The sequence below is a fragment of the Pagrus major genome, chromosome 23 (genome assembly GCF_040436345.1).
Source record: "Pagrus major chromosome 23, Pma_NU_1.0".
Classification (NCBI taxonomy): Eukaryota; Metazoa; Chordata; class Actinopteri; order Spariformes; family Sparidae; genus Pagrus; species Pagrus major.
In genome coordinates, this window is record NC_133237.1 from 13,732,353 (window position 1) to 13,751,138 (window position 18,786).

The 18,786-nt window shown below is 39.7% G+C and overlaps 1 protein-coding gene across 1 annotated transcript in view; it reads right to left on the bottom strand.

Annotated features, from left to right (window-relative positions):
• LOC141019140 (neuronal-specific septin-3-like) overlaps positions 1–12,547 on the bottom strand; it is a 92,526-nt gene extending 79,979 nt beyond the window's left edge. The window contains exons 1-2 of the mRNA XM_073493969.1: positions 12,308–12,547; positions 77–139 (exon numbers count right to left, since the gene is read on the bottom strand). Coding sequence (XP_073350070.1) covers positions 77–139; positions 12,308–12,329 — 85 coding nt within the window. The 5' untranslated portion in view covers positions 12,330–12,547. The remainder of the gene's footprint in view (positions 1–76; positions 140–12,307) is intronic.
• Between the last annotated feature and the right edge of the window lie 6,239 nt (positions 12,548–18,786).

The following is an 18,786-nucleotide window of genomic DNA, read 5'->3' on the forward strand; positions in this document are numbered from 1 at the left end:
GGAAGTCTTTCAGATGCATTAAATGTATGTTTGGAAGGATAAAAAAAGAAAAATGACACTGGTGCTGTCTACTTACTGGGACTGGTGATGCCAGATGCCTCTCTTTCTGTCCTCCTCGCCCGAGCACTGGCTGATCTCACTGTAAATGGGGACAAGAACAGAAGGACAATGTGTTAAATCATCTGGATAGTCAAGAGAAACTGGACTACAACTAACAGATGTCCCATGACACTTCATCAACAAGAGGCCCAGCATTAGAAAAGGACTATTAGACATGCTTGGGAACATAATTTCTGAAAAAAAAACAAAAAAAAACGTTACTGACCACAGTTCTATGTTCTGGGATCACCAGGTTGGGTTTTGACTGTCTGTTAACGTTGCTAATGCTCTGGATAGGAGCATCAGCTAAATCCTAACAATATGACAGAACATGTGTAAGCACCAAGCGGAAACTTCACATTTTCCATGAGGCCAAATAATCTACAACTGTCATGCGGAAAAACAAAGTCAACCGTTGTTTGAAAGATGGCTTTTATTGTTTGACCACCGAGAAATTCGGCTGCCAAAGGACAGCCAGAAATGTTTTTCTCGATTTCATTTGTGGGTTGTTTTCATAATTGTGTACACGATGTGGAAATAACTCTGACCAAACTTGCATGTGGAACAAAATGCATCATGTCGCATTGTAATAAACTGACCAAAAAGTGCCCAAGAAATACACGTGGTTATACACTGTATGAGGGGCACTATCTATAAGTAAATGTCAGGATATAACAAAGCTGTCAAAGGAAAAAAGGCAGCGACAAAGCATGAACAAACACAAGCAGGTAAGTTGATATAATAACTTCAAGTGCTAATCATATTAAAGGCCAATAAAAGTGTAGAAAAATCTGAACTCTGCAGGAAAAATGTTGTAAATAAGCCAAGGTAATGATTTTGTCTTTTTAAAGGAGTGAAAATTGCAGAAAGCAAATGAGGATATGTTGACCTCAGCTACCTGATACAGTTATAGTTCTGGTCTGTGCCCAGATTTTGTAAAACAAATGGTCGGCATCCTCATTTATGCTCCCCTTCCAGCTCCAAGTGCCAACAGCCAGGTTCTCCATAAACTGGCTGGCTGGTTTAGGAATCAGAGGAATGCCACTTCCTCTTGGCTGACGCTCTGGTTCCTGACACAAGTGGAATGCCCCGAGTAATCTCTCATTGATCAGCTCTGGTGTGTGTGCGTGTGTCTGTGTGTGAATATGTGTGTTCAGTTCTGCTGAATCACCAGCCATTGCATGAGTGGGGAATGAGCCAAACCGGGACACAACTGTTGTGGTCTGTTCAGATGGGTGATTCAGCTACATTAGAAAAACGGTGTTGTCTATTTTCTGTAAAGTATATGAGTAAGTGGTTTATATGACTGTGTGCTTTAATACTTAAGGCAATATTCATCATTCATTCAATTAGAATAGCTTGATAATACAGTGACGTCATTAGCTTAACTTCCTGCAGGAGGTGATGGCATTATAACTAGAAGCTGCATCTCTCGGTCAACTGCAACTTCGTTCTTTTTTTCCCTTCTCTTCCCCCACGCTCTCCTGCATCAACCCAGTCAGGGCTGTTCAGATAAGGTAATCATCCGGTGGCGTCTGAGTCAGTCGTCTCATCCTGTTTTTAAAGTTCTTAGCAATACTTCTAACCACAGATCAGTGTGCAACGTGACATTCATTTTCTGCCAATAATGCCAGCAAACAGCGGTTTTCTGCCTGTGTTGTTACTGGTTTCAACACAAAGACAGCTGGTCTGAAAGAGAGGGAGTGAATGTGCCACTGTATGACTGGAAGACGTGACTGAAGCTTTTGTAATCTGTGAGAGCGTGTGTGAGAGAGACAGAGAGACAGAGAGAGAGAAGCCTCACTCTTTGAGAGATGATAGTAAATAAATGAAACTACTGCAAGTGATGACTGCTTTACTGTAGAAACTCCTGTGTTTTGGCATGAAACCCCTATGTCTGGCGTCACAGACAAACAGAGATCAGTATCCTACTATTTCTGCACTACCAGCCCCACGAGACAGACAATCCTTGCAACAGGTAAGACCAAATGAATGAAGCTTAAACTTTACTATGCTGCTTCTTGAATGTGAGATAAAATCTGAGGTTAAGATGTTAGTTTGCTTCATCAGAACTGCATGCCGGATGGTTGACAGGCTTCGAAAAACCACATCCCCCCAACATTTTGCGGCATCGAAATTGGGAAGGTCTGTGTCTGACACTTTCTGTAACTTTCAGAAACTGAAAATACGACATTTAACCCCACTTCACCTCATGATGAAGTGATAAAAGAGCCAGTATTTGAACTTTCCCTCAAGCTGCCTTTCACTCCACCACTAGGTCTTTTCAAGCCTAATCCAAACCTTAAGAGGCAAGAACTTGCTCGAACATCTCATGGTAATCATTCCAGCTCAGACAGCAGAGTTTTGGTAATGTGTTACAGTCATATTACTTTCTTCTCTACATGGTTTGCAGGGGGAAAGATTGTAAATAAAATAAAGAAGAGGCTGGATGCTTTAAAAAGGGGAGATAGAATTGAATTTATGCCATGTACAGATAAGAGTATTGGAGTAAAATTAACCAGTCAGAGTCTATGTGTCCAGGTCAGAATGACCTGTCAAGAGCAGCTTGCAACTTGTCCAAGCACTGAAACAGACTCACAGTTTTATGCCTTCGCTAATCAGTCAAGTTGCAGTTTTCATCCATGTCTGTTCACACTCATATAACACATGTAGTGAAGGAATTTAATAAAAGGTATTATGTGTTTTTGGTGAAATGGAAGTTTTCTCTGTATTGACATGTGTGGAGCACAGAGGACTGACACAGAGCTTCATCACATGGTGCAATGTCAATCACCTGAAGCTCAATATCAGCAAAACCAATGAGCTTGTGGTGATATCACCACAGTTTCAAGATGGACACCCAAGATTAGTGTCACCAATTCAGTATCCAAACAAATGTGAAATATGGTCACAATCTTCAGTTCCTGAGTTATTGCGTTCAGTAAAGACCGGTAAAGTGTTTTTGCAGAACATTATGATGTCATGGTGAAGTTGACTTTTGACATTTTGGATATAAAATGTCAACATCTCATCATTTTATCCTATTAGTCATTTGAGGGAAAGTTTGTCTAATTAGCATATGAATTCTTGAGTTATGGCCAGAAACGTGTTTAACAAGGTCACAGCGAACCTTTACATTTAAAACCAAATTCTAATCAGTTCATCCTTGAGTGTGAGTGGACATCAATGGCAGACAGACAACATGAAAACATAATGCCTGCGCCGAAGGAAACAATCATATATATATCAAACCAGTCAAAAGTCCATGTCCTGATATGGAACAATTTCTGATCTCCTGCAAAACTGGTTAAGACAGATTTTCAACCATCTGTGCATCAAATAACAGATTTAACTAAGGAGACTTGTGTCAGCCTGCATAGTGGAGGAAATGCTGCTCATGTAAAAAGTTAATGTTAATCTAATATTGATTTAAATGTTGGTAACAGGCTACATTGTTGATTCAGAGAGGAAGTACTGAGTCGCTTTTTTAGACTTTTTAAATCACTAACTGGGCGTTCAGGCTGTCAAAGGTGCAACAGTCAAAGAGTCGACCCTTTTTCTTGCTCTAAGTGCAGATCATTAATCTGCCATGAGCCAAGTGATCACATCATCAGTCTATTATGTGAGTGTGTACACATCTACGTGTGTTTTAGAGCTTTAAGTGTATGGAAAAAGAGAACAAACAGACCAAGTCAAGTCTTTCGAGCCTTGCAGCCAAAAAGCATGCCTGTACCTATTTACTCTACTGGCTGGGAGTACAGCTTGAGAGAGGTGAGGTGAACACACACACACAAATACACACACACACCCTTACAACACAAAGCGCTCAAACAGAGCAAGGAAAGTTTACCATTGCAACAAAGACAGATGCCACAGAAGTCATAACACCACCACAAAGTTGTGTTGATGTGATGATATTTGGCATTGAGGTGATATAATTCAACATAGTCACTAGCTGCTGTGTGGTTTAAAATGAAGGCAAAGTGCTGACAGACATTAAACAAATATGCATTAGCCAATCGCAGTGAGCTTAAATACAAACTAGAGCAGTGACACCTGCAAAGATAAACTGTATGTTGGCACAAAACTGTGTATGTGTGTGTGTGTGTGTGTGTGTGTGTGTGTGTGTGTGTGTGTGTGTGTGTGTCCATGTCCTGAGTCTGTGGCTGTACTCACCTGCTCAGTCTTGTCTGAGGCCTCACACACACACACATACACACACAGCACACCACATATCATTGCTTGAACAGGTTTCGTAAAAGTCTCCTGACACTACGATCCATGTCTTTTTCCACTTCAAGGAGATTTGTAATCTTCAGAAGTCATATTTGCCTTATGACACTGGTATGTTCAACAGAGGTCATTAGGTGCACATGATACATGAAAAGAATGAAACTAGTGTTTATGCTAATGGAAAAACCCACTTTGAGTGAAGCCGCGACTCATATTGAGGACCAGAGTAAATGTATGGCTGCCTGTGTATTTACTATAGGCCTCAACTGATTGATGTCAATTGTAACATGACCGGTCAAGTGCATGGCTATGCCTGGACAAACATGTCAACTGATAAGTTATTGGTCTCAGATGACTGGAGAAGATAAACACGGGGCCGAGAGTGCAGCACTTTAACATGCTTGAAACACTAGAGCAATCACACAGAGACATGAATGAGGATGTGCAAACAGATACACATACAAGGCTGGATTGATGTATTAAACATACACTACGATGCTGTCTGTGCACACACCGCTATCCAAGATTTTTGTTTGCAAAGGGAGGCAACACTGTGTCTTATGCAAGCAGGAGGGCAGAGGAGGTGAAGGATCTTTACCTTCCTTTTTTCTTTCGCTCCTTTTTAGAGTGTATTACTTCCTCTTTTCCCTTTAGGGCTGGGTGGTGTTTTCATTGAAACATTAATCATTTCTGTGGCAGGTATTGTTGAGGTGAACGGCACTCAGTAGAGCGTTTACCTCCACCATGATCCAACAGTCCACTTTTTTCATCAAGAGCTATGGATTATTCCCTGAGAAGTTAATGAAAATCATGAAAAATCTCACAATGTTAAAGAAAGAAATCCCCATATCAGTCCCTTTATCCAGACTACAAGTTAATGGGGTCTATTCTGGGCTAAGAACAATCCTCCATCCAAGTTTTGTGGAAATCCATTCGGTAGTTTCTGTGTAATCCTGCATACTTCACACAAGTGAAAACCTAACCTCCTTGATGGAGGTATTAATTGCTGTCATTTCATTCTGCCTACAGTTATAAAGCAATCATCACTACACACCTTCCTCAGTTACATCTACTGGGTTGGTTTAAAAAGATATCAAGCTTTGTAAGCTTTTTTAGATTTAACAGAGAATTAGTGTGGTATTAGTATACATTTTTGTATCATATTTGATCACTGGATTTGCCAGAAAACATGCATTCTGTGTGGTTATTTTTTTTTCACTTAAAGGAGACCTATTACGCTTTTTTGTTTTGTTTTTCCCCCTTTCTTTGAGTGTTTTATATTGATTCTTGCACATGTAAAAGTTCTTTTTGAGCGTTAAATCATGTAAACCTATTCTAGTAGTAACCCAAAATACATTAAGAACCTAAAAATGAGTAGATATCATATATATTAAAATTACAATTTTGATTTCTAAATAAGGCCACGAGAAGTCTACAACTGTATGCTTAAGATGCAAATTTAAAATTTAATTGTAATGATAAAGGTTTTTATTAAAGACATTTAGATAAAACAGATGAAACAATACATTTTATGAGTTTGGAACCTCTGTCCCTAATTTATATCTTGTTATATGCTAACACATATTATATGATATGATCTTTATCTCCCTACAACTCTGTAAAGCCATTTTTGAGTGGTCCAAGAAATTTTAATATGAATCTAACTCACCATATCCCTCGCACCAGTTAAAGTAGTTACATGCCGAGAGTGGATGGTTATCGAGAATAGACCTAAAGCGTAATAAGTAATTTGAGAGAATTCAGTGTTAGGTTGAGTTGCAAGAGATTCCAAGAAACTGCAGCACTAATACTAAAAGTAGTTTTACTCTGAAATGCATATTAAGGAGTCTAAAGATGGACATTTGATGGACAGTATCATATATCACTATTCTTTTTTTTTTGTCAGAATCATAATGTGACAATGTTATCATCGCTGATCCCTCCTCTGTCCCCCTGCTCACCCACCCTCACCCTCTCTACTACTGTTCCTTTGTGTTTTTACGGCCCTCATTACACATGTAAGGGGTATGCTGCAAACACAGCGTTTCACAACTCTGCCTGTGAAAGAGCGAGGATCGGATGGATGGGTGGAGAGAAAGAGAATGAGTGAAGAAAAGAAAGAAAGCAAGACAAACTGAATGATTAGACGACCATTTTTCAAGATTGTTTTTACAGCCCAGATAATCCTTTACCTGGATGCATTCTTAATGAGGAGGGACCACACCGAACACACCGAACAAACTCATACACACTTGTGTTCACACACGTAGTTGAGGAAAGACATTGGCCATGACCCTGATCTGCACTCCTCCCAAATGAATAGCCGTTGTTCTGGCGCCAAAGGTATGAACCGGCAACACCTTTTCCTACCTCTGCGCTTTCAACGCAAACCTATTCCTCACTCAGCACGCTCATTGAAAACCAACACCACTTTGCCAAACACACAGTCACCTTTCTGTACTCTTCACAATGCAAACACGAGCTCAGATATATAAAAAGTGTTTTCAGCCAGGGTTAGACAGGATGCCACGGCAGTCTATAAAACAATACTGGTGTGGCAGATAAGGATCAGCCTTCCTTCTTGTGAGGCTGTTAAAACCCTCGGAGTCAGTTAAGTAGTCAATAGAGCTTTATGGGTTGAAACTCCCCCAGGAAACGTGTAGTTACTGTGTGTCATAGGTGAACAAGTGAGGGAGTGAGCAGCTGGATCTATGTGCATTTTCAGAAAGAAAGAAATTTGAGGTTGACAAATGTTTTTAAGAGTTTTAGCATCTGTTTTAGCAGGGATCTCCATGTTTGCATGGAGGCCAATATTGAAACTCATGTATGTGCTTGTTCATATGCATGGGATTGTATACGTGCATGGAAACTTTATGACTTAATCACTGAATTATCATGTATAATAAAGCTGATCAAACTGAAACTGAAATTGAAGCATGAGTTCACCCAGTACAGATAATGTTCATTCATTCAACTCCAAGGTAGTTATAATGTTATAAAGAGTGTTTATCTTGAATACATCGCTGCTATAAGTGAGATCAAGACTTTGTATGCTGCCAACAGCATGGCTCATATGCAGCTAACATGCATTGTCTTGCTAATTCGGGAGTGCTATCTGCTCTCTGAACAGATATGAATCACTAACACTTAAACTGATTGCTAGTTGCAATAAAATATTTATTCATGTCACAACAGGACACGGTTTATCCTGCCAAACAGCAGAGTTGCTGTTTCTTGTATGGGCTCTGTCCCTGTGGCCAACAGAACAGTGTTACAATCTTTCTAATCAGGTGTATAAGTTAATCAGATGATGGTGCAGTGAACTTGAACCTAAGGTAAGTTTGAAGTATTTAAATTATTACAGGTATTTGCACCCGTGCATGCACTTTATCATTCTAATACCCACATCTAGATGTCAGAACACATGTTCGACCACACATAAGAACAAATGTGAGCCTGCTATTATCTTTTTACAGGCTCTCTCCTGGCCTCAGGCCTACAATACAGGCAGTCTGTTGTATCAGTTGACACCCACAGAAGCCAGCATCACAGAGGTGCATATTTGGCTGCAGATAATAAACACAGAGCAGAGTGGACACTTCAGAGCAGGCTCCACACGGCTGAGAGGGGAGGACCATACACGGCAGAGACAAGACATAGACTGTAGGTCTGCTGCAATCAGGGGAACTCCACATTCCAGAGTATATCTATGACACTGTGTTGTAGTACAAAGAGGTGAGGCAATTGATAAGTTAAGTGCATTCAACCGGTACACAACCAGAGAGGTTATGGTCAATAGCCTGCCTCTTAAGAAATAGACAAAAGGCTAAATTGACTGTTTACAAGACAAACCACCTATCCAATATTATAGATTTCACCTGATTTCTTGCAAAGATCCGTCCAACCCTCCCTACTCTGCCTCTTGGCTTGTGTCTGCTGTTCTTATATGGTAGGCGCTTTCTACTGACAGAGATTTGTGTGGCTCTATAATTCACTCTGGCAGCGAAGAGTGCCTCTAAGCATGAGTGACCACAAGAGGAGCAGCAGAAGACCGAGAGAGAGGCTGAAGAGGTTGATGTGTTTACCTGGGAAACTACAGCTCATAAACCCCTGTATCAGAACCGCAAGAAAAACAGAAACAACCAGAGCTGCTGTAAGTTTGAGTCAAGCGTAATGAACACAACCAATGAAGCCAACCAATCACAGGCAGGGTAGGGCGGGTCTTTGAATGAATCCAGTGGAATCCATGTTAACACCTCAATCTTCATATTGACATTAAAAACAGGGGCAGATTTACCACTCAAAATTCACTCGTGGACAAAAGCAGTCTTCTGATTTCTATCCGGCACCCAAAATAACAAATATTGCTAGCACTTTTTAATCAGCTTTTGCTAGCTAGCTAGCTAGCTAATAAAGTTAATGTTAGGTCGATGATTGAAACTCCTACCTATATATGACACTGTGCCAAAAGACTGAAGCTAAATCTGCATGTCCCGGAAAGCAAAACATAAGAGGATGTGTACATAAAAGAGCAGCATTGTACTTGTAGCTACTTCAGTTTGGAGCAAGTTAATCCTGGTATGATGTAAAGTACAAGCATGATGGAAACATTTTACATAAGCTGCTTACTTCACAGGTTACTTGGACAAGTAAGATAGAGTAAGATTGATGTTTTATTGTTTGTATTTTTAATACAGCTAATCTGTTTGTTGAATGTAGCAGTACAAAATGAACCAGTTTGGCTGAAGTTGCTAGTGTAAACTCATATCCAATACAGAGCAAGACAGAGTTGCTAATGTGTGTGCTAATGTTTGCATCCTTCATTAGAGCAGATAAGCAAACTGTTTAATCCGCTCTTTGCACATTGGCACTTGCATTTTTGGTTTTAGAAAATCTATCAAAAGACATTTAAAAATGTATTTCATTAAGACATTCTCTAAACCGACTTTGATGTCATACATGCAGGACAATGGTGGGCGAAAGTAAATGCTGGGCTGATGGTAAGAGACTTTTTATAATTCATGTAATCCATTCCAATTTTTGCGCACATGTAACTTGCAAATACTTTAAACAGCTTTTAACACGTCATTTAAACGCTCAGAACAATAAAATACAGCACATTTTCTTTGTCATGTTCTTTGTTGTCTATTGTTTCCACATTATGAATAAGCTCATGAACAGAGCGAATTCAGAAGAATGATTTCCCAACTCAGAAAATGGGACCATCAGAGGAGCATGTGACTACACAGTCAGATCATACAAACCAGAGTACTGTACGTGCATGTCCACGTGTTCAAATACCTTATTAGTCTATTATTCACAGGCTTCTAGGAAGCCAAATTGAGGGTTAGACCATCTGCGGCATGCTCTGCTAGATGACAGGGCAAATATGTCTCAACACAGTTTATAGCCTGACTTTTAAGTTACCATTTAACAATAGCTTTAGGCTCTGTATCAAAGCTGCCCTGACTGTCCAATATAAACAGGCTAAAAGCCGTCATACAGCAAGGAGTGAGGCAATGGTCACACAGGTACAAGTAGAATTAGGTGTGTATGAGTACCAGGACATAAAAGCACATACCAGGAGGAGTGAACTTGGAAAATAATGACTTTGTGTGTGTGTTGGAGTGGGCTGTTATTCGTACAAGTTACTCATTGATCCAGACAACTTAAGGGAGTGGTGTACAAGGCAGGGATTGGCTCCATGAGCAGGGTTCAGCATGAGTGAACACAGGGGCACACACACATGTATTCATATAAACATGCCCTCCACCCCCCAAAACATGACATATACACACATTTCTATCCATAAGATCTGAAACTCAAATTTCAGATCTCTGTGTGCAAGGGTATTTGCGTACAAAACATAAGCCGACCTTCCTCTCTCAAAGTCACCCCTTCACATCTCTGATGCTTGTCTAAACACCCCTACAAGTTAGAGAGGAGGGCCTTTCACAACACATACACACACACTCTTTGTTATTAGACAATTCCCCGAGTGAAGCGCTGACAAAGAATGTGACAGCTCCACACACGTCGCACGGCAGAGGGGGAAAACACACACACACACACAGGAGGAGGAGAGGTGGCATGACCCAACATGCGTTTGGCTCTGATGGAAAACCGTCGGACGCTCCATCGCACAAAGACTCGGGGAAGAGGAGCCGGGAAAGCCGGCATTCCGCGGGATATGGTTGTGTACACTGGACTGAGCTGGAGCTTAGAGGGGAAGAGAAAAGGGGGCAGAGGAGGCTTGGAAGAAGATGGAAGTGATAGTAAGCAGTGCTCGAAAGAAAAAGGGGAATAAGAAAGGAGGAGTTGGGGGAAGGAGGGAAGACGGAGATGGAGGGATGTCACATTATCATTCAGGCTGTACACAACAGTGATGGATTGATTGCTGTGGTTAGTGACACTATCCTTCAAAACAGCTTTGTTTCAAGCCTCAAGGCAGCAATCATTTCTCTGCTGAGGTGTCTTTGAGCAAAGCAGCAACAATCGACCTTACCACAATACAATCGTCCAGAGATCTTTGATCAAATACCCAGTTAACTAGGGATGTTCAGATAACCATACCAGCATCAGACATGCCTCCGATACAGCCTAAAATGCTCGATCAGGTATCGGCGAGTCAACAATCGGATGCCATCTGATTAATTAGCCCCGAAACAGGACCATGCGACTTCCCAGCAGTGTCCTGTCCACCTGTTTGCATCATAACAGACCTTTTACTGCACAGGCAGTCAATATCCATAAACGGCAAGTTGATATGTTTATTTGAGTTATGAGAAACTAGATAATAAAAGAAACATCTATGGCATACGTTCTTTGTGTGTACTTGTTCATGTTTTACCAAAGGATTAGTCCAACAGGGTTTCCATACGGGGTTAGTTGGAAATAGCTGCTAAAAGAAATTGTGATGCATGATATATATTGGATAAATTATCAGCTTGATATTGGGAATTTCATATTATCGGCTATGTATTGGCATCTGTAAAATTCTAGTCTACATGCCAAATTGCTTTCATTGACTTTCCAAGTGCAGCACACTGATGTCACACTCATAACAACAAGCTGCTGCATCTGGGCAGAGCCACACAGTGTAGACCAGGGAGCCACACATGTCATTGTCGGTGTTGGTGGACATTTTCGTCATTCTCACCCTTAGGTGTGCAGATAATACAGTTTCTGAGCAGGAAACTGTGAAATAATCGGTTATCTTATCGGTATCAGCCATGATAAACACTTTATCATCATCAGTTATCGGTATCAGCTGAACAAAATCCATATTGTGCATCCTTTAAAATATTCTAATAAAATGTTCATAATAAAATAATATATATAATCAGTATCAGCCAATATGCAAGTTCGGCACAGCCAGTGCCAGAATAGACTGTACCAATAGGCCTGTGTTTAAAGCAGATGCATAAATCAAATCACCCTTCAGGGCATTAATGTGGGAGGAGTGAATGAACTGCACCATAAAACTGCCAATCAAAAGAGATTAATAAGGAAACTGTGTCATGACTGGAGTAAACAGCATACTTAAACCAACTGTAATGAATCCTTGTTTTCTGTGGTACACTTAACTCTCTTCTTTGTTGCAACTCACATTTTGCCTGAAGACTTATAGAAGAATGAGCTCAGCTCTGTGTGTCACCTCTCTGCCATGATGTCATATGTCCCTTGGAGTCCAAACCAGCGAGAATTGTTTTACAACCACACCCACAGATCCATGTGGGGGCCACACATTTGAAAAGTTCACATATGTGGAGGGCCAGTGGTGAAGAACGTTTTCACAGTCAATGCTGTTGAACATTTACCTGACATTACTTTAATCCTCTACCTCTCTGTTTCCAGTCCTCTCACACTCATGCAGCACACACGTACTTTCTTTTCTAAAATCAGGCTCCAACTATAGCCTGATGATAAGAAAACACATGTTTAATCATCTTCTATTCAAAAGGAACACACTTACTTGGATATGAAGCTTTCTTCATGATTGTGGATGTTTCCTCTCTTAGTCGTTAAGCAGTCAGAGTTGATGAGTCTCTCCGGTTCCTCAGTGTGCGTCAAGGAGACGTTTGCATCCGTAACTTTTCCAGATTGTGTCTTTCTGTGCGCTCTCCTCTCTCTCTTTCTCTCTCTATCTCTCTCTCTGTGCCTCTCCTGGACGGTCAGCTTTCTAAACGCACCTGGGCGCAGGTAAACTCACTTCTTATTGAACTTCCTGAACTTATTCCAGTCTTAATTTCCACCGTGAGCCACTTGGGGAGACAGTCTGTTGGGAATGGATACACTCACACCTGCGTCCCTGACGCACGCCCAGTCCAGGAGCGGGAGTGGTTTACAGTAAGTGTGGGGGCTTTAACATATGGAGGCTTTGAGGTGGAATAAAGGCATGTTTAAGTAATGTTTGCTGTGGGGTTGTGGTTTGAAGAGAACTGTCTGAAAGTAATTAATCAAACCGGACAGCTCAGTAATCCTTCAGGTATGTTGCGCAACATCAACCGAGCATGCGTGCGCATTTGCATTATAACTGTCATCCAACAGGTTATCAGACATAATAAACATTAAAATTAAACAAAGAAAATGATTCCATGAGGGTGTAAGAGCATAATTTATTAAGGGGCTCGTGCCATCGCCCACACACCAACAGATGTGGGCTATATTGTGAGGGCTGGCTCCTGTGTGTGTGTGTGTGTGTGTGTGTGTGTGTGTGTGTTAGTAATTTGTTTGTGTATAAACTTTGTGGCTGGGAGGGGCCACGTGTTGAGATAGTCCACATCCATTCAAACATTAAGCTGTGCCCTTTAACCTTTTAAAATTCCGCTGTCAAACTGTGCCAACCTGCTTCATGTTCAGGAGACCTGAACTCACATCTTGACACAAACAGCTGCAGTTCTGAGCTGCAGAGACCTCTTGTGGTTGCAGCCGGTCTCATCCTGTTCCTCTCAACACTCTGATCTCTGGTCTGTGTCTATTTATACCAGGGTACCAAAGTAGCTATCCGGAAGTCATACTTGAGTAAAAGTAAAGATATCGTGCTAAAGTATTACTTTGGTATAAATGAAAGTCACTTTTACAAATAGTGCTTGAAAAGTCTTAAAGTATCTGATATTTAATGTACTTGAGTATCAAAAGTTCAAGTAAGAGCAAATTATATATTTATTTACTTGTTTGCATATACTACATATTATGGGGATTATTGGCCTGATATTATCAGAGCTGATATTCAGCATTTTTTGATTATCAGAATCAGTGGGGTTTTTTTCTGATTGTCGATAAAATAAATTGATTTAAACATGCACTTATTTGGCTCTGATGCAGCATATCAAGTAACTAAAGTTATTAAATTAATCTAGTGAGTAAAAAGTACAATATTTGCCCCAAAAATGTAGTGGAGTGGAAGTGTAAAGTACCAGAAAATGGAAATACTCAAGTAAAGTACATGAACCTCAAAGTTTTACTGAATTACGGTACTTGAGTCAATGTACTTGTACTGTACTGTACTGTGTGAACATACTGTACACTATGGGTTGTTGGGCTTTTTTCCAATTATCGGAATCAGGTTTTTGTTTGTCTGATTGCCAATAAAATAAATTGATTTAAAAATGTATGTTGGAACACAACCTTCAAAGTAACTAATAACTAAAGTTATCACATACATGTAGTGGAAAAATAAAATGTTTGCCTCCAAAGTGTTGTGGAGTGGAAGTATAAAGTAGCAGAAAATGGAAATACACAAGTACCTCAAAATTATACTTAAGTATAGTACTTGAGTAAATGTACTTAGTTACAATCCATCACTCTACGTCTGTGTGTAGCAGCTCAACAACAGCTTTGGCACAGCAGATATCTTGGTCACACTATCTGCTATCTTTATTCTTTGAAGAGAGACTCTTGGTAAACACACACACACACACACACACACACACACACACACACACACACACACACACACACAACCCTCAAATTGATTCAGAAATTAAGAATCCATAATTTTAGGGTGTTATCAGAAGACTAAAATTACACTAAAAAAGTGTTTTTCCTCATTAAAACGTTAGCACGAACTATTAAGTTTATGAGTGAGTCACTCACTGGGTGCTTCTTGGAACTTCTTTGAGTTTTCAAACAGGAAAAACATGACAGTGTTTTTCAGTAACTTAACTCGCTGATGTGTTGATATTAAAATTTTAAAGAAAAACATCAACAGTGACATCTGTGGGTGGATGTGCAGGCTGTCTGACCCAGAAAAACATGGAAGCAAGAAGTTGAATCAGAGATGTGAGGATTTGTTGTCATCATTGATTCCTGTTGTTTTGCTTTGTACTTATTTAGCACTTTAAAGCAAGACTGTGTAACTTTTGCTAAAGAATTACAACCCACAGGAGACAATTAAAGGACAATCTTAAATGCTAAAATAAAGCTTAACAGTAGAAGAAGTCCAAAGACTCAGCAAACTGACTTACTAATTTACAGAAATACATACCTAAAGTATGCAGTATTAACCACTGGCCATGTAAGGCTGTAGCCGCAAGATGTGTCGCTTCTTTTCAAAGACACATTAAAATACAGGTTACAAGGGAAGTGGCAAAGAAATCAAGTGAGTCATCTCTTTTCTCAGAAACAGGACGAATGTGTGTCTCAACCAGAGACGGGTCGAGTGTTTGTGTTTTTTCTGGTTGACAAAGCTCTGTTGGGCTGAAGATTCGGATGCTTTTGGCTCAACCACAAACTTTAAACACTGACACGATGGTAACGAATAAACACATTCTTAGTGTTGAGCATCAAAAAAGTATCATGCTAAAAAGTAGTATGCACCTGAATAAGAAAATTAAAATATAACCAGGCCACCTTCAAAATGTACTTCATACAAAGTTTAGTTCATTGCAGTGAGTAGACGATGCTTAATCAGTTTCCTTTGTGTTCTGTAAGGCTCAAAACTGGGGATATTCTGGATCTGGAACACCAGCAGACATGAATCTCTGCTCACCATGCAGCAGCCAGAAACCTCACCAGGCCCTTCAAATATCTCATAACTGCTGATTCAGAGGTTCAGTGTCTCTGGGTTCCAGATGTATCAAACAGTGGTGGTTGCAAGAGGTGACCACATAACTGTAGGACTCCTGGATCCCATCTCACATTACAGGATTACTAAGACAGTCCCCTGACTGCTTTGAAAAGATCAATTAAAATGTCAGCCCAACATCAGTTAATGTTGTGCTTTTTTTTCCACAAAGCCAGTCTAAATTCAGCTAAGTGCTTATTGAAACTTATTAGGGATCAGCTCCAAACATTTCCATGCAGCACATCACCCACCATCACAACACCAAATGATGAAATCTGTAGCAGAGTAAGGATAAGACACTTTGGCCCAGATTCAATCAAGGTTTGTAGGAGAAAGGGCAAGTGCTGCATCAGCAAAATCAAAACATCAGATCTGTTAATTATTCACTGAAAGAGGAACACTGCATAATATTGTTGATCAAAAAGGCAAGTCTTTGTGCATTCTATAGTATTGTATTATGTAAATCAATTACCCACAACATACTTACCCATACACACGATATGATTTTAACACAATGGCTAACATTCACATTAAGTCCTCTTATTTTCCAATCCATTGAAAGGTTGTGTTTGTACAAAGAGGTTGTAACTACGTTATGTACAAAGTGTTTGTATCATATATATATATATATATATATATATATTCAATTTCTGAAAATAGACTGCTTATGCTGTGTTCAGACCAAACGTGGTGTGAATTTTCCGCACAACTAGATTACATACAAAGTCAATCAATGATAAGACCCAATCAGACGCTCAATTAGAGACTATCGTCATTGGTGTTCACACATCATAATGTTGCTGATGTCCGGACATGAACCCAGAGCTGTAACACATCTACTCGTACTGAGACAGGACGAATAAGGAGCTGCCATGGAGGGAAGTGAGTGGGGCTACCTGGTAAGTTTTGGAAATACGTCTCAGCACTGCATAGCACAGCATAGCTCTTAACAATCCAAACTTCATTCGGGGAACAAGCATTTTAGAAGTTGTTTGCTTGTCGTCTGGCTGACAGACCTGGCAAAGCATGAATTCAGGCTTTTTACAAGACGCCATTATGATGTTGTTATTTCAGCGTCCTTCTGATCCATTTATTGCAGTCAGATCACAGAGAGATCTCTTCGTTTTGGCTTCATACTGATGTGGTTCACGGTTATTTTTATTTGCATTACTCATGTGAGTAGACACGATTAAAAATGTCAATCAAACTTGCGCAAGTAATGCAGCATGAATGTTTTCTTTGCGTTTGGTCTGAACACAGCATTAGATCCTACACACTAAACCATTACAGCATCACAACATTTCTATTCATGTAACATTTATTAAAAGCCAAACAATTTCTCTGAAAGATAAATATGTGGATATAATTATGTTGATGTACCCTCATCAAAAGTGAAAGATGTTATATGCGATACATGTTGTACATACAAATTAACTTTAAAAAAAGGATTGCAGATGTTACTTTTTACCTATAAAGGCTGACTTCAGCTTCTGACCTATGCTTTTTGAATAGAGGCCACAGCCACATCCTGTCACTATAGTTAAACACCTGTGAACATAGTAGGCTACAGTTCACAGGTTTTAACCAGAAAACATCTGTTGGTTTAAAGAGACATACTCAGAGCTCCCAAACATTTCAAACATTATACATCTTGTATGGAAAAACACTGATCAGAATTTTGAAACTAGTTACTTTGAATCAAAACTTTTTTCATGCAACACCTACCTACACCTCAAAAAGCACCTTGTGAATGTCATAGTTTCCGCTCTCACCTCTATTACAGAAAACAGCTTCTGACAAATTCTGTAAAAGCTCAAAAAACACGGGGGATGGAGTGATGCAGCCACATTTCAAGAGCCGTTTTATTACCTTATCCTTGATCAACAGCACCTGTGTGCGTGTGTGTGTATGGATTATCAACCCTGATACTGAGACCTTTAAGAGGTTACGTTAAATGATCTTCTGTACATGAGGCTTCAAAGTAAAAATGGCATTTCCTCAAAGTGGCTGATGTGAAACTGTGACAGATTATTATCTCCCACAGTGTCATACAATATTTTTGTTCCTACATACCTTATCATTTGGTGTTTCCTGTTACAAGTTATGACAAGTAGGCTATGGAAACTGCCGCAGTTGCACAATCAGGAGTTTTCTGCACTTCACAAAATGAGACATTTCAGTTAAAATACTGAGCTACAGATTAGCTGTGACATTGTGGTGTAGACTTTCTTGGTGTCTTTATGTAGATGTTGTTTTTCTTGTAAGAGGGGTCTCGGTTTCTGTTTGAGTGCTAACACTAACCTCAAAGCACGGTTTCCACTCCTCGCTGGACTTTTTACAAGTAGTGGTCTTCTACAACAACACACACACACTATGCCTGACTCTGACACTTGCCCCACCGACAGCCGTAAACACACATTTCACACTTAAGTGATCTGGCTGATCTGTGCTACTCGGTGAAGGAAACAAAAAGTCACAGCCTGTGACCACACGCACAACGTGCACAAGTAAACACTTTTGTCTTGCACGCTGCTGCGAGATGAGGTTTGTTTTTCTCTGTGTGACATTTTAATGTTGACTCATACAGCGTGCCTCGGCCTTGAGCTGAGATGCAACTTGTCTTGACTTATATAGTTTGAACCTTTTTCTTGATTTACAATGTTTGAAGTTGCAGTGATTGCATTAGTGAAGACATGCACTAAGCTGGACTTGGCACTGGTAATAAATTATTGTGCTGTTTTTTTCAAAGGTTGTTTCTTCGTCTGAGGTTCAACATCAAAAGTTTTATTTAATTAAGGAAACAATTCTCTGAATAATAATCCTGTGTTATAATAAAAGGATAGTGTGACAAACAATATATAATTTCCTTTGAAAAACCACAGTGACTGGGATGTGGGATGTGGTGGCTGAACCACAGACATTAATTATGAAAACAGAAGAGGCTTTACCTGTCTGACTTGTTTTATTGCCACCTATTCACTATTTCTACATAATCCCATACAATGCTGCTAATCAGCCATCAAAGTAAAAGCTCAGAGATAAGATTTGAGTGGTTGACTGGGAACTATGAGTTTTGCTCCTCGGAATTAGAAAACTTTATGGTTTATAAATAAAAATAAATATTACAAAAGAAAATTCTTCATTAATATGCAATTGTTTTCATTTTTATGTACAAAAAATTGAAATGTTAATTGATTTCAGATCATTTTATTTGTTTGTTTTTTTTTGCTTTATTTTTCTGTGTTGTGTTCATTGTGCCTGGTGTTGATACGAATAAACCACTGGATGATTAATCAGTGAGCAATCCTGGTATTTCACCAATTAAGATATTTCACCATCCTCCAGAAAGAAGTCAGTCAGGAAGTTTTTTTAAATATAATGTTTTA